The sequence below is a fragment of the Talpa europaea genome, assembly GCF_964194135.1.
Source record: "Talpa europaea genome assembly, chromosome: 15".
Classification (NCBI taxonomy): Eukaryota; Metazoa; Chordata; class Mammalia; order Eulipotyphla; family Talpidae; genus Talpa; species Talpa europaea.
Window position 1 is genome coordinate 60,228,788 of NC_140083.1, and position 26,758 is coordinate 60,255,545.

At 38.5% G+C, this 26,758-nt stretch overlaps 1 protein-coding gene across 2 annotated transcripts in view; it reads right to left on the reverse strand.

The window, feature by feature from the left end:
* Positions 1-26,758, reverse strand: part of PTPRO (protein tyrosine phosphatase receptor type O) — a gene marked incomplete at both ends in the record, with an annotated part of 223,204 nt that overhangs the window by 34,223 nt on the left and 162,223 nt on the right. For both annotated transcript variants that reach the window (XM_084255654.1, XM_084255653.1), the window contains 5 exons: positions 2,842-2,962; positions 5,475-5,607; positions 9,386-9,525; positions 21,422-21,542; positions 22,659-22,810. In XM_084255654.1, the coding sequence (XP_084111780.1) occupies positions 2,842-2,962; positions 5,475-5,607; positions 9,386-9,525; positions 21,422-21,542; positions 22,659-22,810 (667 nt within the window). The remainder of the gene's footprint in view (positions 1-2,841; positions 2,963-5,474; positions 5,608-9,385; positions 9,526-21,421; positions 21,543-22,658; positions 22,811-26,758) is intronic.

The window sequence follows — 26,758 nt, forward strand, 5'->3', positions numbered from 1 at the left end:
ATGATGACAGTATGAGTTATTAGACACCCTACTAATTAATACATTAGGTAAACAGTGTTATCTAATAAATTGATGAAGAAGCCTGTGAAACATTTTTAAAATACTTCAATTGCCATATTTTAAGTTTCTATTTAATGCTATGTATTTTATTTTATGCACTTAAAAAGAAAGCATTATTCTTGGAAGAGATCTAAGGCTTCATCAGACTGCCAGAGAGAATTATGGCACAAAAAATATTCAGAATCTCTGCTCTAACAACCAGCTGGCTGAAGCACAACCACTCCTCCTCAATTTCTTGCTGTTTGCACCACAAAGAATGCTCCTACCACAGATCCTCATAAATACCGCTACCTCCATTCCTACAGCTATTAGCAACCTCTCCACTGTTACTGTTATGATCTCTTACTGCACACTTACTATGACTTGAGTACCATGTCATCCTAGTAGACCTTTTTGCTGCTAACTATGCATGAACATGAGGCCGATTATCCTCTCTTCTGGTTTTCATTCTTTCCCTCGCTTCTAGGTTACTACACGCTCTTAGTTTTCTTTTCACTGCTCTGTATACCTCACTATCTGTTGCTATTATCTTTTTATTTTTCTCCAGGAATATCTCAATCTTTCATTGTCCTGGTGCTTCATCCAGAAACTTCTCCTCCAATCCTCACTTCCTGCATTTCATCCAGTCTCTAGCTGTACTACCCTTTCTATGCTAACAACTCCCTATTTATCTTCAACCCAGACTCTGCCCTTGAACAAAGTACTCTTATATTCAACTGCCTACTGCACACCTGCACTTGCAGTCATCTGGGACTTCACATTTCCAAACGTGAAGTCTTGATGTTCCTCCAATACTGGATTCTTTTCATCTGGAATCCTTTCTCAAGTTGATGGCAACTTCATCCTTTCTGTTGCTGAGGCCAAAAACCTTGACAACATCCTGTACTTTATTTACTTCTATCCCACATACGATGTGTTAGAAAACCTGTTGTTTTTGTTTTTAAGAAGGATGTGGAATATGATCATTTCTCTCTGCCTCCATTGCTACTGCTCTAAACACAACCACTACCATCTCTCTTGGCAGTTGATTCTGGGGGCTCCCTGAGCAGATGTGCCTGCTTTATATCCTGGTATTAGGACAACCTATGTTCTACCTTAAGTCATAATGTTAAAATTTAGTTAGAGCTCATTAATCTTTACCCCCAAACTGTGCAATGGCTGCCCATTTTACTCAGAGTAAAAACTGAAGTCCTTATAATAACTTGTGAAGCCCAGTGCAATCTGATATCCTATCCTGTTACTCCTCAGCTTTAGCTACACTGTTTTAGCTATTCTTTGAACATGCAAATCATGTTCCTGCTTCAGAGCCTTTGCACTGATAGTTACCCCCACTGGGTGGACACACTAGTCATCCAGATAACACATAACTAATTCCTTCATGTTCTTTAAGTCTTTTCCCAGACTTTTTCAGTGAGATCTTTGCATCTGCCAGAAATTCTGTTCTCTCTTCCACACTGCTACTGTCCTTACTCTGATCTAGTATGTTTCTCTTCTCTAGTATGTTTCTCATGCAGTCTTTTTACTTATATCTTTATTGTTTATTGTTTTATCTCCTCACTAGAGTGTAAGCTCCACAAAGGCCCAGTTTTTCATCATTTTTTCTCCAAGCAACTGGAGAGTCTACCACATGGTAGGGGTCCATTAAGAGTTCTCAGATGAAGTTTCCATGAGCTGTAGAAGTTCACACAGGTTGTAAATTCCTTCTGACCCCAAGGAGTGTCATTTCAGAGCTCCACACTCTAGCCTCAGAAGGCAGTACCATTCCCTTCTATCCTTCTAAGGTTTATCCAAATGCCAGCTTCCCAGAAGGGTGATTTTCACATTCAGAACTGACCTCTTTTCTCTCTTTTATGGTCTCTCCTTTTTACTTCCTTTATGGTACAGGTCAGATTTTATCTTAAATACATTTATATATGCACATGTCTCCATCTGGGTTCCAAGTGCCCAGTGGGAAGTTCAGATGTCTGACTTTTCTTTGTGCCATGCAAGGCACTGATGAAATCATTATTGGACAGATGCATTTATTTATGATTTTGTGAATGATATAAATCCAAGAATGAGACAGATGTTGATTGACAACTCAGCAGGCTAACACTGGACAAATGTAAATTTGGACCAAATTTTCCAGTAGTACTCAGCAAAGCAGTATTTTTAAAAATGAGAACTGATGAATGATCTGATAATCTAGGGCCACCGGGAGTCCTTTAGACTATGCTCTGATAAGAAATGCAGCAGGGGAATAAAAAAATCACCAAAATCATAAATCAAAGGTCTTATTCTAACTGCAAGAAAAACGAAACTGCTTACAATTCTGAGTAATAGAAACAAAACTAAACAAGGACTTTTAATGATGCTAGTGATAAATTCTACAAATATTTTCTGATAAAACAGCTTCAACATAATTAATGGGGAGAGAGATTTTTTTTCCTGTTCTTTTCTGTGGTCTCCATATTTATTTATTCCATGCATTCATCATAGCAAGTAGACACAGATCATTCTTCTATTCCCAAATATATTTGAAAGCACCCAATGTAATGACAGGACGCCTGTGTCTGGGCTATTTAAAATGGCAAGACTGATAGGTCTGACTTTATGTAAACACACAGTCCTGTGATTTACCTTGTCTATGGGAATGTTGTCTAAAATAATATTTTAAAATCTACTTAGAAAACATGCAAAAATCAAACTGACCACTGTACAATTTCAGTTTGCAAAACCTACACATATGGTTAATACAAATGTTTAAAGGTGTGGGTGAAAGATGAAATGAAAGTAACTTACCTAGCCATCTGCAGATGTTTTTTCCTCAGGATGATAAGAGTAACAAGCAGCAGTCCAATTAATAATGTGCTCAGGAGGGCCAGCACGGAGATGACCACCACATTAGGATTCATCTCTGTAACTAAAGAAAGAGCTTCCATTATATAAAAACAAACAGTAAATAAACTGCTAGTGAATAAACCTACATTTTATCACTTTCCATCTGGTTTTAAGAGCTGTGGACTTATGAAGATGACAAAAACAACAAAAGTGTTTCTCTAACAGATTCCAGACCTTTCCTAGTCAACTCTAACTTAGGAAAGGAGCCTGATAAATGGTGCCAGGGGCTCGGAGAATTGTGCCCATCTCAAAGACCTACAGCCATATATAGAGACACTATCTACTGTGAATAATACCTTGGCCATAGTTCAAATTCATTTGAAATTAAAAGAACCTAGAGGTCATTCTCATGTCTTAACACTGTTTAACATTTTCAGAAACAGAAAGAGGGGCAGATTCTTAGTTCATGCCTATAACTTTAAAGTTGGAAGGTGCAACTGAATATTTTGCTCACGACTAATAATGTATATGAAAAAGGCATTAGCAAGTTGCCATCTGCTGCAGCACTTAACACATCGCTAGGAGCAGGCATTCTGATGCCTGCCTCACAACCAAATGTTGTGAGGTTTTCCATCTGCACAATGCAAGAGATTAAACCTATCAATAAGTTGTAGGGCCCTAAAGAAGAGGGGTTGTGTCCTTTTCATATACTTTTTATAACAATTGGTCATCTAAGGCACTTACACGTTGCCCTGTTCATCACACTACATGAATGAGTAGGCGACTGTAGATAGGAATCTATGTCAAATGTTTTTATAAAACATGAAAGTGGACCAGAGAAGAGGAAAAAAATGGTACCATCCTCTGCACTGAGTGCTAGAGCCCAGAAGCAACCAGCACATGCCATCCCCTGAGGTCTGGGATATTTGGACCCCTCGGCCCCAGGTCCTAGGCAGAGCACTTAAGCAGAAAGAACATTTGGACTCATGGTCAGAGGAGCTTGTTCACATTAACTTGACAAGTAGCTGCAGTTTAAGGGACGTTATTTTATCTATCTTGGTCTCATTTTCCTCACTTGCAGATAAGTTCAATAATGTCATCTGCTTTACCAGGTGTCTGTAGAGTTGACAAGGAATAACGAACATTTAAGTGTTACTTAGAAAAAAATGTAAAAGGATGTAGGTATCAGAGACCAGTAATATATTTTTCAGGTTCATTTTTGTCTTCTCTTGTGAAGAAAACAAAAATTGAAAGAAAAAAAAAAGAGGAGGTCCATTCTGGAAATCATTGACTAGAAAAGCTAAATACAGAACATTACAAAAACGAAAATGAGCCCAATGAAGGGGAAATGTGATTGTTTAACAGTGCTTTTATTACAGGTGGCTTCCCAGAGGGTCTCAGACTGCAGAGTCAGGATGGTCTACAAAGAGCAGATAAAACATGTTATTCAGAAAAAGAGTAAGGAAACATTATTCTAGAACTTTTGTCACAGGGTAATCCCCAGGGAAAGGGGCAGTTCCAGGTTCCCTGCCCCTATGCTAAGGAAGGGTGGAGCTGGGCAGGGAGGGGGCTGCTGGAGGGGGCTGGAAAAGGGAGAAAGGGGATCAAGAAGACCTGCAGGAGACACAGGGAGCAGAGAGAGAGATGTGAAGATGCTGCACTTGCTTCTTGGCTTTGGACTTGTACCAGGAACTTGGACATGGAAGGAGACACTTGAAAGAGAGCGCCATGGGTGAGAGGCCTGTGGGGAAGCTGACAATGGCAGCCTCTATCTTGACTTGGGTTTTGATTTTGTTATTTTTTTCCAGATATCTGGGGTCCCTTGTGCCCCTTTCTTATGGGTCAGGACCAGAAGGTGCCTTATACTTGTGGGCTTAAGTGGTCCTACATTGGGCCAACCCTGTTTGGCTGGGCATTTACCCAGGAGGGGATGGGTAATTTTAGGTGTTTAACTGGCATCTATTTTAACCATATTCTTTTTCTTCTCTTTACTGCACAATATATTAAAGTTATTTTCTATTGAAGGTCTTATGCACTGCAGTATGTTTTGTCTTGATGCAGCGGATGGCAGAACCCATTTAGAGCAGGCGGGATTGGAGGACCTGGGATAGTCCTCCTCTTGCCTGCTAACACTTCAATTTCTAATTTCCCCACTCATACTTTCTACTAGATTGGAAACTCCTTCTTTGACTCAGTAATTAGTGCTGTCATAAACTCTTCAAGCACAGCTAAGGGAGGCTATATAGACAGCACAGATGAACCTGAGTTGATTAGGATAACAGGGCAACCACAGAGGAGGATGATATGGATGAAGTTGATAACAACTAGCATCTAGATAGCATATTCTAGTTCTAGGGCTTCATGTCTTTTATTTCTAGGTTTCAAAACAATTCAGCAAGGTATGTATTATTCCAATTTTACAGATGAAAAAACAAAGGTCCAGAGAGTCAATATCTTTCTCTGAGATACAGCTGGTAACAGCAGTTTGGGATTAAAATTGAGAACTTTGAAACCCAAACTTGAAGTTTTTACATAAAAAAATTTGAAAGACAGAACTTCCAAAGATACCAGGTTCTACCAGAGCATGTAGTTACCCATTGTTGAGACAGCTATGAAGGTGGGGACACTGGGGCTGTCGTGGCTAAAGCTGGTGACACTACAGTTGTAGGCAGTGGCAGGAAGGAGGCTGGAGATGGTCACGACATGAGAAGAAACAGAGATGGGTTCCTGGAGATGCAGGAAACAAGATTTATATTATGTTATCTTCATCGAGTTTGTTTTCTAAATTATTTTTCACAGAGTAGATAATACATGGACAGAATAAAATATTTCAAATACAAAAAAGGGTAACAGTAAAAAATAAATTTCCATCTGTCTCTACTAGCCCAATTTTTGTATATGGAAGTCATCACTGTTGTGAAGGTATTTTCTTTCCATATTTTATGGCTATTTAAACATATTAGACATAGCTAAAAAAGAAAATCTTAAGTGACAATGGTTCTGCTCATTTTTTTACCATAGTTATCAGTGTATTTTGCTGCTCTATCCCAGATAGGTACAGGTAAAGTTGTTTTTTAAAGGCTACATAGAAATCCATTGAAAGGACTTACTTTATTGACATAATCAGGTCCCTATCGGTAAAGGTTTAGAGGTCTTCCCTTTTTTTTGCTAATACAAAATGCTACAGTGAATGTCATTACATAAATTTGGGAACACAGGTATATGCACACACTCAATATGTGTGTGATGTATCACATCTTCATATGTAAAACCTGTGTGTGCATGGACATGTGTGAATATAGCATGTGCACACAAGTGAATATATACACAAATATACCAAGCAGTTGACTTGTTGGGTCAAAATGCTATGTATTTGTTAAGTTTGAAAGCTCCTGACAAACTGTCCTCCCTAGACACTTTCCAAGTTATCTCTGTACTATCAAAGTGTGACAATGCCTGTTTCCCTACACACCTTCCAACACTGTATAGCTGCAAACTCTTGGAGCTATTTCAATCTTATTAGTGAAAACTGTACTTCATTGTAGTTTTACTGCATTTCTGTCATGACAAATGTCATGTCATGAAAGTTGATAATGTTTTCATGAGTAAGAGTCTTTTGTGTTTACTTTCTATGAAATATTTGGTTTGTTGGTCTTTATCTCCTTCATTTGTAGCAGCTCTATATATTAAGGGCTGTATTGTCAGCTTTTAGGTAGTGTCTACCAATGACATAGTGACTGTGTTATCGAAAACATTTGCTATTATCCCCTGACTAGGTACCTAGAGTGGAATGATCAGGTCATTAGGTAGTTCTATTTCAGTTTTTTGAGGAAACTCCATATTGTTTTTCATAATCATTAGACTCATTAACACTCCCACCAAGAGTGTACAAGGGTTCCTTTTTCTCCATATCCTCATCCTCAGCACCACAGTTTCTTGCCTCTTTTTAAATAAATTCTTGCTCAGTGATTTCATTTACTTTTAATTTAACTTTGAGGTAACATTGTACTATAATAGTGTTTACCATTGAGAATCAAAGTGCACACACTACATTAAGTCCATTACTGCAAGTTCAAATATAGGCAATTATCATACCTAAAAGTTGATGTATCTTTGTGGTTTTGGTTTGCATTTGCCTACTACTAAGTGACAATAAATATTTTTTCATATGCATTTTGCCTATCTTTATATCCAAAGAATACGAAACCACCGACTTGAAAAGATACATGTGCCCCTGTGTTTACTGCAGTGCTATTCACAATAGTCAAGACATGGAAACACCCTAAATGGCCAATAACAAAGAGTTGTGGATTAAGAATATGTGATGTGTGTGTATATATATATATATATATATTCACACACGTGATATGTGTATATCTGTATATATATGCATATACACACATAAACACACCATCAAATACTGCTAAGCTATAAAAAAAGATGCCAATTGTATTTTAACTGGCTTTAAAACTGTAACACACCACATAAAGGATCTTTTACCAGGTATGTATTGCATTATATCATTGCAATAATTATTGGAAGTCTAGCTATCGAGCCATCCCAGGTGTTGGGAGGGGGGAGGGTTGTGGCAAGATTGTCTTTTCAATTTTGGAGAGTTCTCCTGTGGCTACAAGGAAGTAACGGGTCGGAAAAAGTCTGACTGTAAACGTTGGACACCTTCATAGTGTAGTGTTTTAGTGACTTTTTTTATACGGTTCTTGTAAATTAGATACGTGTAGTGGTGTTTCAGAATGTTTGTTTATGCACTAGTTCAGACAACTTTCCCTGTTACTTGTTCTTGATAAGTGAAAACTGCAGGGAAATAAAAATACATATCAAAACATGGAAAAAAAAAAGATGCCAATTGTGTCAACACAGATGGACCTTGAGGGGATTATGCTAAGCAAAAAAGTCAGGAGAAAGACAAATAATGGATGATTTATTTATAGTGGACTATAAGAAACAAAACAAACAAGAAACACCAAATAAAAGTAAACCCTGGGATTCTGACACATTAGTTTCTGGAAAGAAAGGAGGTAGGATGGGAGGAATGGGTGGAGGAGGTTGACTGGATGATGATGGGTGGTTATTAGAACTTTGGTGGTAGGTGTGATATGGTAATACATTTGAAGAGGTGTGAAGTAGGACTTCTAAAACCTACACAATGTCATAAACCAATGTTGCCTCAATCAAAAATTAAATACATTTAAAAATGGAACCTATCCTTGAGTAGGACAAGGTGTTAATTCAGTGGGCCATGGTCGGATTAGAGAGAAATACTACTAACTGATGAGCCAGGGTAACAATCTTTTCAAAACAAGGATCTGAAGCACCCTTGCCTAAACAGATGGGAGGCATCGGAATTTATTTCCACTCTCATCTCTCACTCTCCTATAAAAGAATGAGTCTAAGGAAAGACTTTTGCTAGCAGAACTCAGTTGTTGTGAGAAACTGTCTAATCATTGTTTTCTTAAAAGAAGGCAGCACCGCAGTTGCAGAGAATAAAACCTGCCTCTGGCAGAGCAGTTATTTTCAAAAAGGATTCTTAGAAAAAAGATCCAGCTGTTCAGTACTGATCAAAGAAGAGATTAAGTTTATAGGCAAATATTAAAAAGGGACCAGAATCAAAGCAAATGACCTTGACACTCAGAATGAAGTGATCTGTGCTCCTAGAAATCTTTTCTTCTCAATCTCATGAATTTCATTAAATAAAAAGCATCAACTATTCACATTCACAGTATTAGTCTCTGCACTGTGTTTTGTGACATAGTTCACAAGCTTGCCCTTTTCCTTCTGCGTCCAGCTGTGATTTTTTTTTTTTCTGGTGCCTTTGCTTATCCTGCTCATTTCACCTGGTGAGCAGCGCAGTCTTCAACCTATCCTCCATTTGTGATTCTACAGCCTTAAGCAATCACTTCTATCAGCCCTCATTTTCCCAAACAGAAGTGTCCTCCTTACTAATTAGACATGGATAACATTCTCTTTTTACATTCTCTCAATAACATGCATTTCTCTTGTGGTTTTTGCTTTTGTTTTCATTCTTTCCATATTATTGCAACATTTACGATTAAGTGAAAAAGCTTTTGGAAGGCAAATATTCATTCTACCATTTGTGTTCTAATCAAAGCCTTGCATGTAACAGGCAGTCAGTTTACATTTGTTAAATTATATTTTACATGGCCGGGTCTTCATCCCCTTGATCAATTCAATGACCAATAGGAAAATGAACCACTCCAATTCTTCAGTTTGCCCTGGAATGGATAAGGATTGGGGACAAAAGAGAAATAGAATGATAAAAATAAACCTTGGGATTTGGCAAACAGGTTCTTGAAACATCTTTGGTACTTGATCTAAGCACTGGGTTCATTTCTATCACCAGAACACAAGAGAACACATGAACAGTTTTCATTTTCTGCAGGTCACAGAAACAGAAGATTTTGTCTTGCTCAGATAATTAGCCTTAATCAAAAGTGACTCAGAAATGGAAAATCAAAGCATACAGCACCTGGAGTTTTGTTTCCTGGCTAGAACCAATTTGCTGACAGACGACTTCGAAGAAATCAGCCACCCCCTCTTCCACCCACAGCAAAGTCACTGAAGTCTGGGTTTTATTCACTGCAAAAAGGGATTTTGGAGGAGCTGGTTCTGAGCAAAAAAAAAAAAAAATTAAATTTTAACATATTCTTTCACTTGTCAGCAGGATAAAATGGGCAAACATTCCAAATATAGGTAAGAAGGACCACAACGATTTTATATTGCTTTTGAAATATATCCTTTTATAAAAACAGTCATCTAAGTTGAAATGCAGGCTACTCTGCCCCTCTCCCCCTTTCCATTTATACTTCTCTTTTGGAACACTTCTGTTTTTTTCAGTTCAGCATTATTATAGACATTATCTATTAATAGCTTTTGTGTCATCTGCAGTGGAGCTAGCCCAGCCCTGATGATAAAGAACTTTCTGGATGAGGAAGGAAAATCTTTACTTAAAAGGCAGAGAAAACAAAGTGGTGCACAGACACAATGGAATACTGTGCTCAGCTAATGTGCAGACTCTGCCTGGCACTTAGCCAACAACCTGCCTTCCTTAGGAGGCTATTTGGAGTAATTTAGTCTGAGGAGACGCTTCTTGAAACAATAGTCTAAATTCAGAAGGGTCAAGCTCAATAGATAAAATTCTTTATGAAAAAGATTGATGAGAGGAGACTAGATGACTGAAAAAAATGTTAGAGGACTGATTTATTTCATTCTTTTCGACATTGTATCTTGATCAATAAATTAATCCATAGTTAAGTAAATCATGCTGTCTGGGCCTCTTCATGTTCATTTCCTGTCATCGAGTCTGGCCTAGTTGGCCTGAGACCAGGCCCCAGCCTGATCCCCATTTCTAGGAACTGGTCTGCTGTCTTGTTCCCCTCTTCCTGAATCTCTCCTAATCTCCTTCAGGCATTGCCTTTCTCTCGAGTTCCTCCGGTACCCAGTGAGCAGTGTCTGAACCCAAGTTTTTCAATGGAGCTGCCTGCCAACCTCCTTGGCCTTGCTCTTTGTCACAGATCTTCCTTTTGGTTTCTCTTGACAGTGTTTCCTGCTCACCTGAATGACCCACATTATTTGTTTGTCTCCTCTGGCAGACTATTGATGTCTCTGACAGGTCTATTTTTTCCCTAGCTATATCAGGGAGAAACTTCACTTTGCTTCCAAAGGAAACAAAAGTTATTACAGTACTTCGTAAGTAGAGGTGTTATGGGGTTGGGAGGGCCTTATAACTTTCACCATTCGGGACAACACCTGTGCCAGGGAATGTATTAGAACTGCAGTGTACAGCACAGTCACTGCCAGCCACATGCAGCCACTGTGAACCTGAAACATGGGTTGGCCAAACTGAGAAATGCTGCAGGTATATAATACAAAGTTGGGATGCAAGATTTAGCATGAAACAAGAACAAAAGCCTCTCGTCAGTAATTCTTCATACTAGTCATATGTTTGAATCAGACTACTCTAGCTATATTTGGTCAAATGAAGCCTATTAGACTCAATTTCACTCTTTTTTTTTTTTTCTATTTAGTAATGTGGCTACTAGAACATTTAAAATTACCCATGGAGCTCTCCTGACATTTCCACTGGACACCATTGGCTTAGAAAACACCCTTCCTGTTTGACAGAGCAGAAATCTACAGATTCTTGGCACAAGCTGGTTGGAGAGGTCCCCTTTCTTGCGACAAGTAAGGTTAGCTCAGCTCCATGGCTAGGAAGAGTTAGATAATTCATGTTTCCTAGTATCAGGTCCAAAACAATAAAATATTGTTTAGGTAATTTTATGTGATAGAGAATAAAATGATACAGACTTTTGACTGGTTTCTATCTCTGTTGAGGGCTGAATTGTGTCTTTCTAAATTTGTATGTTAAATAGCTGGTTCCTCAATACCTCAGAGTGTGACGATACTTGGAGACAAGGCCGTTCAAGAGGTGATAAAGTTAAAATGCGGCTTCTGGGGCATCATCCTTATATAAAGAGGAAATTTGGACAAAGAGACACCCAGGAGGAATGGGGACAGAAAAAAGACTAAGGATAGGGTTGGAAGGGGTCATCTGAAAGCCAGAGAGGTGTCTTGGGAGAAACAACCTGCTAACTCCTTGATCTTGGTCTTTGGGACTGTGAGGAAATCTCTGCTGCTATTGAAGCAATCCAATTTCTGGTGCTTTGTTACGTCAGCCCTAGCCAACTAATACAGTCTCAAAGTAGCAAAGTCTAGCTCAAAGGAGATGGTTAGGATGACCTCATTAATGTCATGAACAGTAAGTAGGTTTTAAAATAATGTACAGGGCCTCCCCGGTGGCGCAGCAGTTGAGTGCTGGGTTGCAAAGCTGCCCGCAGCCTCTGCGGCTCCGGTTCGATCCCCTGCCGCTCCCCGGCCACCGGAGGAGGGTCCCACATGGCACACAGAACTCTCCTGCCACCCGCTGCTCCCCTCAGCAGTGTACTTTGGTCCTTCTGCCTGCTCTGCTCCCCGCTCTGGCTCTGATGAATTCTCTCACCCTCCCGCGCTTCTGACTGTACGCAGTGCTTGTATAAATAAATAAGTAAATAAATAAATCTTAAAAAAATAAAATATTGTACAGAAGGTAACTTTACATGGTGTGAAGAATCAAGTAGAAATTGGTTATAGAACATCTCATCACTTTCCATCCTTCCAAATGACATTTTTTAAATTTGTTTTTCCATTGTAAAGTCTTTTTTCTCTAAATGACAAAGTCTTAACTTCAAAATCCCTCTGCAGAGTAATGTCAGATTTCCTTTTCATCAAAATAATTTCAGAGCCCATGATCTGAGAACTTATTGATATGTTAAAGGAGACAGATATACTACTTTCACCAAATTATAGAGGGCTTGCTTTTGAACACGCTCTAAAAGTTTTCAAACATTGCTGTGCTATATAATCAACTACTTGGCTACTTCTTTTTCTCCTCACTTCTTGTGTTCTTTCTTGAACTGGGAACCCAAACTAATTTTATAAGGAAATCAAGTACCAGGCAGAGAACATGGGGAAGGTGAAAAGCTGTAAAGCTATCTCTACCATGTAATTTAGATGGGATTATGAGAGGCTCAAGCTGTTACCCTGGATCTCCCGGGAGGAAAGTAACCTTAGGTGAAGAATGAGCTAGTGTCTGATTCTTACTCTCCAAGCTGGCAGCAAATCTCTTCCTAGGGAATCCCAAAGGGAGTCAGGTATAACAGTCTGACAGCTGAATAGAATAATATCTAAAAATCCATCTTTCTCTGTTATTATATCACTTTTTATTTTAATGTGACCCATGCTAGTTGCCAAAAGAATGATGTTAATGAGGCCAACATTATATCCATAAGGGTCAACTACTTCCATTCTGCTTTTATTTTCTACGTCAACTTGGCCCATCATTTCACAAATGTGTGACATTGATGATAAGGGGAAGGCAGTAAGAAAATATTGTTAAAAGTGTTCAACATGGTAACATCTATATTCAATGCTCAGCCTCTGATGATAATTTTCTAGCATCCTCTTCATGTACAAAGGATGGTCCTTACCATCTATGTTAGATGGTAAATCTTCTAAATCAATTTTAATGTCCCTTAAATCAGGCAAGTCTACATTATATAGAATAAGTTATGTAATTTATACTCAATTTGGCCAAAGGAAACTCTAATCTAAGCAGTGTAAGCTGTATTAATTATGTACAACGTGGCCAAAGGAACATCTGTAAAACAAAGTACCATTTGAAAGAAGAGAGGTAGAGAAATTACTCAGGGTCAGATTGATGCACAATGAAATTAAGAAAAGGGAAATTTATATTAAGTCACATAAGATGTTGTTAACCTGTTCTCTTGCTAATGTTAGATTCTTTTCTAACTGCATTTAATAAGTAAATAGAACATTTAACAATGGAAAATATAGAAAACATTCAGGCAAGCATTTAGCATTTAATTATAATTAAGCCCCTTTCATAAACAAAACAAAATTATCTCAGAAATTAGAAATACCTGTGATTTCCAAAATTATCTCAGAAATTAGAAATACCTGTGATTTCCAGTACATTTTAATTAAGTTCTTTAGGCTTTAATGACAGCAAATGCAGTAACCCTTCTATGAGTGACCTAGTACATTCATGGTTTTACCAGCTCAAGTAACTTCTAATGATTGGTAGATTATTTTCAGAGGACATTCTCATTTATCATTGTTTAGTTTCAAAATGAAATATTTGACTTCCTCCTTTTATGGTTCCAGGAATAAGTATTTTTTCTTAATATTTTATATTAAATAGAAGTTATTTACTGCACAATTCTTAGCAGACATCACGACTCCTTGTATTATTAATCTTGTTGCCTTTACTCTGAGTTCAGGTAAGAGTAAATCCTAAAACATGAAGGAAAATTAAGGACCTAAATTCGTTCAGACCCTAGTTTTACAGATGAGGCAATTGAATAGGTCTGAGCCACTTTTCTAAAGTGATCCATTTTGCTTGTGAGACCAAGCCAAACCTCTATACCCAATGTAAGGATCCTTGCTATACCCAGCTACTGCCTATAAACAGGGAGCCTTCCATGTGTTTCTATTTCCCAGCTGGGGCTGATGAGGCCCCCTGCAAAGTTTCTTTGCGCAGAGACCTATTTCCCTAAGTGAGCACTTGTTCATATACTTCTATCCATGCCAATATCACAGTCATCATCCTGATTCTTCTAGCATATTGGAGAAAGACTTGCAAACCACATTCTGGTGGGCAGGAGATACGCTTTTAAGGAAGTGCCCAAACGCCAGACAATTGGTAAATTGTAGTGAAACTCAGAAGACCACAGTGAGAAATGGGACAGCCACATTATTAAGGCATGTGATCAATTTGTGTCAGCCTGAGAAACAGAAAACTGTGGCAAGCCAGGCAGCCAAACCCAGAAAGCCAAGCTTGCAAGGGGAAGCTTAGCACGCGGGTCCATACAAGAGTGACACAGCAGTGGAACCCTGAAGAACATGCTGGTTTATAAGACGTCGATAGGATGAATCATCTGCAAACTCCCATCATCCCTCCCTCATGTGAATGTCTTGATATGTTTTAGTCCAGTTTCCCCCAGTCTACAGCCACCCCCTGCACTGACTACCCACCCGTCAAAGCCACCAGTGTCTCAAGTCTCAACTCTATGCTGCAACAGCCATTTCCCTGCTCTATTGTTATTCTGAACAGCCTATCGACAAGATGTCTTCTTCTACCCACTTGAAAGCAAAACAAAAACCAAGTAAACACATCACAATTCTGGAATCCTTTCATCCTTCAGCTCCTGCTCCTTTTCTCTGCTCATTCTAAGAGCACTAATCAAAAGTTCTGTTATTCTATCTTCAGTTTTTCACTTTCAAACTCCTTTAACTTCCTTAATACTCCCCGGAAGGCCTCCTGTCCAGATCTCCAGTGGCTTCTGGTTGCTAAGATCCTCAGTTAATCCTCATTCTTCACCTTGACTTACCAGTGGGCACCGGCAGGTCAGTATCTGCTCCTTGAGGGCCCTTCTTTGCTCTGCTCTCAGAAGATCACACTTTTCTGTACTGCTGCTTACTTCACGGGTCACTTCTTTGGAAGCTCTGTTGCTTCCTTTTTACCACTTTCACTTCTTAGAGTGCCTGTGGGCTAGCTCTTGGATAGCCCTTTTTATTTCCTAATATACTCATCAAGTCTGCTTCCCAACCACCGCCCCATTACCAGACTAAACTCTCCATATCCCACGCTGCCTTATCTAGCCACCTACTCAGTATCTGTTTTCTAAAGTTCATTAGGCGACTTCAAATGCTGATATATCCAAACCTGAACTTCTGGTCTTCTGCCCAAACCTGCCTCTCCCATAATCATCCTCAATTCAATCAACAGCACCTCAGTCCTTCCAGTTGCCCAGGCTCCAGCTCTTGGCATGTACTTGGATTTTTCATTCACCAAAGAATGAAACAACCAAAACTCTTAAGATTTTCTCAGCTCCACCTTCAAAATAAATTTTCTGTCACCAGCTACAAGCAAGTATCATCTCTCATCTGGCTGGATGAAATAGCTTCCTGATTTTAAGGTGACCATGCCACTTAGCAAGAGTCCAAACTGGAATACTGTGGGAGAAGAAAAGACAGCTAAAGGGGGTGACCAGCTTTTAACTGACCACAACTGGTGTAAACTGCGATCCTGGAGAAGGGGGAGATTAGGATCGGCCCATCTAACAGGTTTCCTGCTTTACCTTCCATGTCTGTTCTCACCAAAGTGACCCTCTGAACACCGTCATGTCATTAACCAGTGGAGCATCGTATTGAAGTAAAATGTTTCTTCTGTTCCCATGTTTCCTCCCCGCCCTCTTATCCACCTCTTCCTCTGGCTCATTTCACTTCAGTAACTCTGTTTTCCTGGCTTTCCAATCATCCTCCCGGGTGTTGGTGCTTCTGACGCTCTGCATGGTTTCCCTCTGCCTATTGAATGTCCTCCCAGCTACTTGCTGAACTCACACCCTCACCTCCTTCAAGTCTGGACTGAAGCACCACCTTCACAGTGAAGCTCTCCCAGCTCCCTTACAAAAATTGCATCTGTGCCCCCATGCCACATTCTCCTGTCCTGCTTAATTTTTCTCCTTAATCACCATTTGACAACTTACAGCCTAATGTTTTCATCTTTTTCTCTACTAGGATGAGGGGAGAGATTCTGCCAGTTGGTTGATTTCTGTAGCTTCAGCCCTTAGATTATCGTGGAGAACATAGTAAATACTAAATAAACATTTGCTGGCTGACAGAATGAATTCATATATAGCACCCTTAATTATTTTATTAACTTTCTTCCAACTGATTGGACACAGTATGAACACATTGTTTATTACTCACCTTCCTCGCTCCCTTCTAAGCATTCATTCATCCATGTTCCTTTCCTTCTCTTTAAGCTATTAATTGGCACAATGTATTCACATTCTTAGTCATATTTTTTTTTTGGTTGGGTAAAGAGGATAATGAGATAATAAGAGAGGATTCAAGAAGGGGAAGGAGAGATTAGGGAGAGGTACTTTATAGCCTAGTATTCTAGAAATCACAGCACTTAACTCTTCTTACCCAGAATAAGAACTGCATGTGTCAAGCAGCTATTCCTAACTTGTAGGTTCACTGACTTGACATAAACTGGAAGTAAGACCATGAAGGACAGTACCATGTAGTGGCTGGGCCTTTATAAATTCATAAATTATATCACATCCAAATATATATAATTGCTTGTATTACTGAATTATTGTACTGAATTGAGAAAGCATGAGCAGATTGTAATATCTCCCGAATGATTAACATCTAGATGTATGTGGATTCTTTATCTATAGTCAAATTAGGGTTAAAAGATTTCTAATCTATACAAAAGTTGTCATGACTGACAGTAAGAAAATTAAGTCAGTGTCACCAACACCCAAATCAAAAACAGGAAGGAAGCTGCAGGGATGGGTATGAGGCTCCACATTACCCTGTTCAATGTGTAAATAGAAAAATTAAAAGTTTAGAAGTACACCCCAATTCAGGGAAACATAAGCAGCTAATGCAGAAAAAGTACTGAATTGTTTCTACATTCAAGCTTAACAAAGTATAAAGTAGGACAAAGTTCTGTAGATCCCAGTTTGCTCAAATGAGGATGTTGCACTAAATTGTTTCCAAATCTCTCCTAGCACCGAAGTTATCTGATTTCCTATCTGCAAGCTGCCAGAACAGGGCAGGATAAAGCAGAAGTTTGACAACAGTGGTGCACACATGCTAGTTTTGGGTTTTCTGTCACTTCATTTGCTGTTCTTCCCATTTTCTCTGCTGGCGCTTTCTTTTCCTCTCAATCTTAGCTGCCAGAGTGGTGCTTCACACCAGATCCAAGGCTATTTCTACTTACTACTTGGTGACTTCATCAAGCTTTGCAATCACATTCCCACACTGCCATTTCCAGCCCAGAGGGCTCCCCTAAACTTGACACATTTATCAAGAATCTCTTTACTTGATGGCTTACTTGGATGCAATTTATTTTAGGCCCAAGAAAGTATCCTTGATTCTCATCTCACCCTAGTCTTTTCATTTCAGTGAAATGCACCCCTGTCCAGCCTTCTTTCTCAAGATGAAAGCCTAAGAGTCATTCTTCCTTTCCTATTTTACCCTACCAGGAAGTTCTGAGGACACGCCCTCCAGAATTGCTCCTGAATTCTGCTCACTTTTCTCCATCTCCATTCCTACCACTTTAGTCCAAGTTACCATCATTTCCCAAGGCACTTATGTGAATTAGAATGTTATTTCAAAAACTAAGATTAAAGATCCTCTAATGGTCTCTCTACCTTAATTTTGATGAACAAGTCTTTCTCCCTTGAGCAGCCAAAGGGATTATTTTAAATGTCATATTATTTAAAATTCTCTAAATGGTATCTCATTGCACTCAAAATAAAAATCTCAACTCCATGCCCAATGAATCCTATATAATGTGGCCTCTGCCTCTTCACTCTGCCCAAGCAAGCTCTCTCCCAACTTTTACAAGGCTGATCCTTTCAAATCTCAGTCTTGACCATTTCCTCAGAGAAAACAATTACTGCATAATCATGCTGCACCACGACACCTTATTTCAATGTTCTGAAAGTCCTTACCACCTCTTCCCTCACTAGCTCACAGGCTCGATGTGAACAGAAAATGAGGGCTCATGACTGCAACTAGTTTGGCATCTGAGAAGACCTTAAAAAGTTCTCAGTATAAAAAATAATTCATTTATCCATTACATGAATGAATGGGTATTACATTACTGTGGAGCTATTTAGTGTCCAACATGTCTTGTTCCTGTTTCATTTTTTTTCAGGGTGGAAATCTGATTCTACGATGAAGACTTATCAAATGCCCCTAAAGCTGACCCAGAGTTCTAGATAGTTCCATCCTGACCAGAAGATAGAACTGGCTGCTGGTTGAAGACACAGTCACATACGGACCAAAGATGACAAGTTTTAGGGCAGATTTGATTGGCATTTATACTGACTGCCAAGGAGAGCTGTCACCACATACCACCACAGTGCCATGAAAATGCTGGCAACCTAAAATTCATAAGGGGAAGACTGGCTCAATGCCCTGCAAACAGCACCACTGGTGGTACATGTTTTCCAAGGATGTTCACTGATAATGTAATAGTTGAAATTCTTGGGAAGTGTTTGGAGGGCTCTCTACCCTTGCACTCGCCATCTTGAATTAATTTAAGCTGAATTCATCAGTAGTCTGGTTTCTTTCCATAGATAGAAATCCTGCCTTTCATGACGGCAAATGGAGCCACTCTAAAGAGGCCTCTGTCACAGAGAAATTGAACTGGGGGTTTAGCCCAACTACCTAGGGGGTTAGTCCAACTAACTAATTGGGAGCTAACCTAACTCGTTGGAGGTTAGCCCAACTAACTGGGTATGTTAGGCCAATTAGCTTACTGAGTGTTACCCCAATCAGTTTAGATCCTAGGTTTAATATTCTGCTTCAAATTCTATTTTCAGAGGTAAATAGCATAAAGGCATTATTCCACCTGATAATAAGATACCAACAAGGAAAACTATTGACTTCCAAGAATTATAATTCACCAGAAATCATTTCTATGGAAACTTGTCTTCTTCTCCTCCTGAAAAGTTTATGGGAAGTTTCTAAAGTGGTTTAAGTAGTCCTGTTTATCAAGCGAAAGATACAGGGGTTCATAATCTCATGATAAATTTGGAAATGACCACAGGCTTACTACACTCCTATGTGTGTAGGTATAACTGTACCAGTTCATGACCCAAACTCCTGATCACACATCCACAGTGTCCCATAAAAATGACAATGAGGCACAGAATAGGCCCACTGAATGCTATAGGTGAGACCACTTCTGAGTCTACACTTTAAGAGACACATAAACCTAGTGAGTTGGAGAATGTAGCTAGGACGTGAACAATTAACCCTAACTGTAATAATGAAGGCATAGGAATATGGGTAATTTTAATTACTTGGAAACAAATTTTGGACTGATGTTTATATTCACAGAGGACAAGATCCAAGATAATGGAGTAATTAGGGAGTAACTGCAGATTACCTGCAGTGAGTGAAAAATTAAACTCTACTTGTGGTTCTCAACAATAGCAGTACCGCCCTCTTGAGGGCGCTCAGAAACTTGCAGCACTGTTTTTAGTAATCAGTGACAAGGGAGGCTGGTAACTGGACTCATGTAGGCAAGGAACAGAAATGCTAGATATGCTGCAATGATCTAGAAAGAGCCAATCAGAAAAATTGCCCTATGTGCTACATCCCACATAACTTTCTAATGTTACACCAGACTAAATTCACTACAAATAGAAATGTAACTATTTTATCCTATAATAATACTGGAATTTTCTTCCAAGAAATTAAGATAATTTAGAAGAGAGTTGTTAACAAGTATACTTAGATGAAATTAAGATGCTATTTAAAAATACTGAAAATACTGAAATTAAGATGCTACTTAAAAATGCTGATGCTGTTTAAAAATACTGATGCTGTTTAAAAATACTGAAAAATACTAAAAAATTCTGATACATCGTGAATTTCCAGTTAATTTAATTTTGAGGGGTTTTGGTGCAAGATTTTAGTTTTGATATGGCACACATGAAATACAACAATAACTCAGTGCTTATGTACCAAAATTTAGAGAAATGCAACTATTGGGTAAATTAAGGAATGAGTGTGACTTGCTTATTTTGAATTCTAAGTCTTTTTAAAAATATGGCACTGTTAACCATGCTTTCCAGGATATTTAAGCTGAATCATCCTGTACTTACAGTTGCACATGTGAACACATGTAATAAGTGGTCATCTGTAACTTATGAATAGACTCAGAGGATAAATTAGCAGACGTCTCAACAGTAATGCATTACATATTTGGGTGGTATTTTTTACCGCCATATTATACACTTCTTTCAAAATATAAAGATAAGCTCTTTGCTGTGACATTCATGTGTTGAAGAGCATTTATTTTCGGGATGGAACTCTTGCCGACACTTCTCCCAAGACGATCACACAACTTCTTTACTAGGCTACCTGATAGGAGACTGACACTTTAAGTACCAGAAACTAAATGTATACCTCAACATATGGTAATTGGTCAATGGAGAAAATGCATTTTGTTTTACACAGTGTAACTTTCTAGTTGTATTTCACAACAAAGACTTACTTTACATTACACTGTACATTGTAGCTCTTTTTCAAGAATATTGTATTTTCTTTATCCACATTTTTTTCTTGCATGTGACCTTTAATTAAGGTTATTTTCTTCTTTCTCTAATCATATGAAAATACATCTGGTCTCTTAGTACCAATACTATCATCCTATATTTTATTCTAGGTTCAGCTTATATCAATGCTTGCTAGCTATTATTAATCAATAGAATTTGTTCATTTCTTTGCTTATTTTTACATGATTTGCATAGAGGAACTATTGATCCTTCTTGTAAATTTAACCTTAGTATTTTAATTATGTGTAAGCACCAGGTAATTTCATTACGACTTTTAGAACAGCAATATCTGAACATATAGAGAATCATAGTATTGTGTAAAATTTTGTGTTATCTTGATTTTATATTAGAATGAGGACATGTCAACTTAAAAATTAGTATGTGGACCATTTCATCTATGAATTTCAATGTAAGTATTAAAGATGGCATTGCATAGCATTTACATAGAAAGGGAATGATACCTAATAGAGTAAAAAATATGGCACTACATAAACTCGAAGGTCCTTTGACTGCTAAAATCCTAAGTCCCCTTGGTTCCTCTAACCTTCTGTGAATGGTGGACATTCCCAGCAGTGAACATTTCACTCACAGAAACTTATATCCGGATGACACACTCTTCTGATAGTATAAAATGTCTTATAAGAAATATAAAAATGTGCATTTTGGCATATAAAAGAGAGTAAGCTTTTCTCTGTTGTTTCTTTGATTCAAGAAGGCCACACTAAACCAAGAGATGCAAGCATTCTGTCTCCAACATGACTGCCTGCCCACACATACCCCCACCCTAGTCTTACCTAGCTTGACCAGCTGGAGCGTGGAAGTATTGCTTCCTCTCTCAGTGCAAGCGGTTACTGAGAGGTTGTAGATATCTCCGGGAGGCAGGCTGAGAATTGCAGTCATGACATTGCGTGTTACCTGCAAGATTATTAAATTGAGAGTTCAAGTTTCTGATACCTTGAACTAGAATGCCACCCAGGTAACTGGAGGACTATAGCAGACACTGCTCTCAGTTCTGTGCTGCACTCCAGACTGGACTGCACCTTATGAATGTGTTATTCCTCTGAAAATGATATAAATTCTGCAACTGAGGCAAGTGCAAGGTAATCCTCAACATACACAGTCCACATTAGAAAAAATTGCAATTAATTCCCTGATCGTGTTATTTTTCTTCATATTCACAACAAATTTTAGAAAAGGCAGCCATTGGGTAACTACTGATATGATCACTGCTCAGCTCTATTTAGAAGAGCAGAAGAAACCCAGTCATGTCTGTAGACACCTGGCTTCTTAACAAAAGACTATTTCCCAGTCACCCTCTAGCTAGAGTTGACCATGTGATGATTATGACTAATGGGTTATAAGTGGAAGTCACACCCTGTAAGTGGTGGGCTTGCATGTTCCCTCTTCGTCACTTCCTGGAACACAGCTGTGATGATGATGGTTCAGCTGTGCAGATAAAGACTAGCATAGTTATAGATGGAGCAATAAGACAGAGAGAGCCTGGACCCATGGATGGTCCCTGACAGAAGAGATGGCCTGTAAGTCCTGGGCTAGTGTGAGGAGATGTGCTTTGATTTTCCTTGAGGTGATATCTTTTTTGTTTATATTTTTATTATACTAGTTTAGTTTTATTATACTAGTTTAGTTAGGACCTAAGGGTCATAACTGATATAATGGTAAAAAGGTTAATAAACCAGGACAAAAGAAATCATATTTTCAATGTACCCAAATATGTAGATGTTGGGGATAGAGAATATACCTGTATATATTACCTATGATTTTCTTGAAATTGTTTGGCATCCTGAAAAACAGGTCAACTCATAGTCTTAACTACAAATCAATAGTTGCAACTATTAAAGATTAAAAGGTAAGCCTTATGAAAGGAAGAATTTAATTTTTGTTCACTCTCTATTCTTCAAGCCTAAAACAATACTAATATTTGTTTAATGTTTCAGTGTTTGCTTAATAATTTTCGATAATTCATGCAAACTAATGGACAATTGCATAATATTAGGATTCAAGAAAACATACACTCTTTTTAATTTTCTTCTTTCCTTCAGCAACAACCATCCAGTGCAACATTCTAGAATGGGAGAGGTCAGTGGTGTCATCCCCGTAGGTCCAACTGATATATAACAGGCTGTTGAAATACTCCACAGAAGTGATTTCTGGAGCAACTGGGGCTATAGGAAGGAAAGAGGTACACATTAGTTTAACAGACTAATAATTCTGAACGTGCTTATCCACTGAGCATGTAATACCATGTCGAGCTAATTTAGAGAATGAAAAGGCACGCCATATGATGGTCCTGGGAACTCCAATATTCTCAGTAATGTGCTCAAAGTTGGTAATACTGGGGCTGGGGGGGGGGGGCGTTGATTCATGGGACCTCGTGTTGTACAGCTAAGAGACAAGACAGGCAGATCACCTAAACCTGACAATTATCAAGGTCTCTTATACAGTGTTACATTTATCAGGTTCCCAAAAATGTTCTGGCCTGGGTATACTTGTCAATCAATACACATCAATATATTAATTTTATTAGGCATTGATGACCTTATTTTTCAAGCAGTATTGTAAACTTTGGGTTCTGTAAATCTTTTTATAATATGTTACAGTGAAGGTATTTATGGCATAAAGGATAACTGAATGAACAAGTAAAGGGAAAAATAACCATTACTTCGTAAAGTAACAAGGCAGTATCATTGATGGTATATAGCCCAGTGCTTTTAGAAGGTAGGCGTTTACCAGAAAAAAACTCAGACTTAAATGGATAGTTGATTTATGACAAAGGAGCTAAGAGCATACTATGGAGAAAGAAAAGTCTCTTCAACAAGTTTGGGAAAACTGAACATGTATGTGAAAGAATGAAAGCAGACCACTCTCTCACACCATATACGAAAATTGACTCAAACTGTACTAAGTTTTGGATGGAAAACATGAAGCCATAAAATACACCAAAGAAAACATAGGTAAACACTCCACTGGGGACACAACAGGGCAAAAGAAACACAAATGAAGTAAGCAAATGTATCTACATCAAGCTACAAAGCTTCTGTAGAGTAAAAGAAAGTATCATTAAAATGAAAATACACCCTGCTGAGTGGGAAAAAAATATTTACATATCATACATGTGACAAGGAGCTAATACTCAAGATCAAGAACTTGATACAATTGGACAAAACAACCCAATCAAAAAATGATAGCCACTTCTCCAAAGATATACAGATGGCCAGTGGCCACATGAGAAAATACTCATTGTCACTTCTCAGGGAAGTGCAAATCAAAACCACAATGAGATACCTCCTCACACCTGTGAAAATGGCCCACATCAAACAGACCTGAAACAAGTGTAGGTGAAGATGTAGAGAGAAAGGAACCTTGTACTTTGGTGAGAATGTAGACTGGTCCAGCCTCTGTGGAAAACAGTATGGAAGTGCCTCAAAATATTAAAAATAGATCTACCATATGATCCAGCAATTCCACTCCTAGGTATCTAAGTCGAGTGGAAGGATACAACAACTCTAAATGGAAGGGGTATATGCACTCCAATGTTGACTGTAGCACTACTTACAACAGCCAAATTGTGGAAACAACCTAAGGGTCCAAATGACAGCTGAGCAGATAAAGAAACTGTGGTATGTATACACAATGGAATACTACTCAGCTATATATAAAAAATGAAATCTTGCCATTTGCAACAATATGGATGGAACTGGAGGGGATTATGCTAAGCAAAATAAGGGAGAAGGAGAAAGAAATTCTGGCTGATTTCAATAATGTAAAGTCATACAAAACAAAAGGAACCCTAGAAATGTGATTGCTGAATTAAGGCTACAAGAAGGGCAGGCGAAGTAAGAAGCAAACAGTGGGGAGGAGAGTTCATCCTAAGTTTTATAATATGTATCCCCTGAAAGCATATTTTAATTAAGTAGCTGATAATTCTGAAGATTTTCAAAGCAAAGACCATTGTATTTAAATCACATGTGTGTATTGGTTTGAAGACAGGCATGAGTTCCATTTCAAGGTACAGCAAAAAGCCAAGTAAAACATTTGGAAGAGTACATCTACAACTCATGAAGAATTATTTTCTTCAAAATGCTACTCATTTTGGGCCTCCCTGGTGGTGCAGGCAGTTGAGCATAGCGTTATGAAGTTGTCTGCAGCCTCTGCAATGCTGGTTCGATCCCCACTGGCCGTGGAGCAACCCACATGGTGCGGCAGACCTCTCCTGTCTCGCCTCCTGCTCCCCTCAGCAGTGTATTTCAGTTAGTCTGCCTGTTCTGTTCCGCACTCTGTCTCTGGTGAATCCTCTTACCCTCCCACACATCTTGCCTGTACCTTGGTTCTTATATAAATCTTTTAAAAAAAAATAAAATGCTACTCATTTTCATAACAAACATTCAGAACAAAAGTAATTATTCACTGATGATATTTATAACAGACAATAAAAACATTGCTTCATGTGAAATAAGAGCAGTATTTCTATGTTTAATAAAATATTGGAATATCAGTAATGTGTCTAGCAAGTAATATGAATCCACATCATATTTTATAATATCCTAATAAAGGATAATGCTGGTTTCTTTATAGCCTCTTAACATATTTCTATGCACTTCAATATACACAAGCATCTACATGGGTATTTCTTCAAAGGGTATTTTTTCATGTTCTAATTCTAGTGAGGACAAGAAACACATGTAAAATTGCAAACCCAGAAGTATGTATCTCCCCCCTCACCAGTACGAGGTGTTCAGATTTTTATACACTATGGCTGTTGATGTTGATTTAAAATCAAGCATATTGCTCAAAGGCCACAAGATGTCACTATTTGTTTTCTAAACATTATTTGGTATGCTAGCATAATTACCATGAACTTCACTTGCAAAAAAAGATTCTAATAAATCACACCTTATTCAAATATTTTGGCAATTTGGGTGACAACTGAAATCACAGGGAAGCAAAGCATGAGATTCTTATTTGCTTTAAAATAACACTGGCAAAAAAAAAAAAAAAAAGATCCAAAATTTCAACTAGTGCTGAAAATAAGTATAGAAATAAGAATCAGCTAGCATATATATTTTAACAGTGACTTGCATTAGGTCATTTAATTCTCACACTATCCTGTGAGGTACTATTATGCCCATTTATAGATGTGAGGAGATCATTTGTGTCAATACGGCAGTGTCTGCATGACTTACTAGTCTATCCCAGCAAAAGATAAGAAATACCCGAAGCCCAATCTGCTGCTGACAACACACAGCTCCCCCAGGTGAGCAGCTCACTTATTAGAATCATCTGTGTATACAGATTTGTTATGTCTCCCTAAGCAGTTACATCACCCAGTTACATCACCATCTTCATCAACCCCAGTGAGCTCCCAGCTTTGAAAAGCAAACCTAAACCACTGGAATGGGGTTTAGACCCTATTTCTATTTGGTGTTGCAGTCCTGCTTCTGAGTCCCACTGAGGCTCTGTGAGGGTGAGGTTTAGGCCTAACTACATGAATTGTAACACCCGAGATTTGCTCTTCAGCCAGATGTTAGGCAGTATTTTGAAGAGTGGTACGCATGAGGACACAGAAGTCCAGGTTTACTGAGGGATTCTGCTCCAAGTTCTACAGCTAGAAATGAGCAGACCCAGGACTGCTCAATCAGGGTGAAGATGCAAAAGGCTGGGTTTTCCCAAACAGCTGTTGTATCTGAGAAGGAAAGACTATCCTTAATCTCGGTAAGTTAAATTTCATGAATTTCTGTAATAGTGAAGTTTCATTATAAAGTATGCAATAACGAAAACAGTCAAAGGCCTAATATAGCACATGTTAAGTTATTGCTATTTTCTCCTTTTGGGGTTTTCTTTCACTTTTCTCTTCTCAGATTATTAACAACATCTGGAACAAAGGGAGTTCTGGACATTAGCAAGTAAATAACAAGTGATGAATTATGTAAGTAGATTGTGTAAGATTTCATCACCTCTGGTTCATTTCGTTCCATATTTTTTTAATTGATTTCAACAGAGTAAATCTCGAAGTCCAGTCAGGAAAATATTTTGCCCAAGTTGTTCTTCATCTAAAAACTATTTTGGGGGGCCTCCCCGGTGGCGCTGCGGTTGAGCGCTGGGTTGCGAAGCTA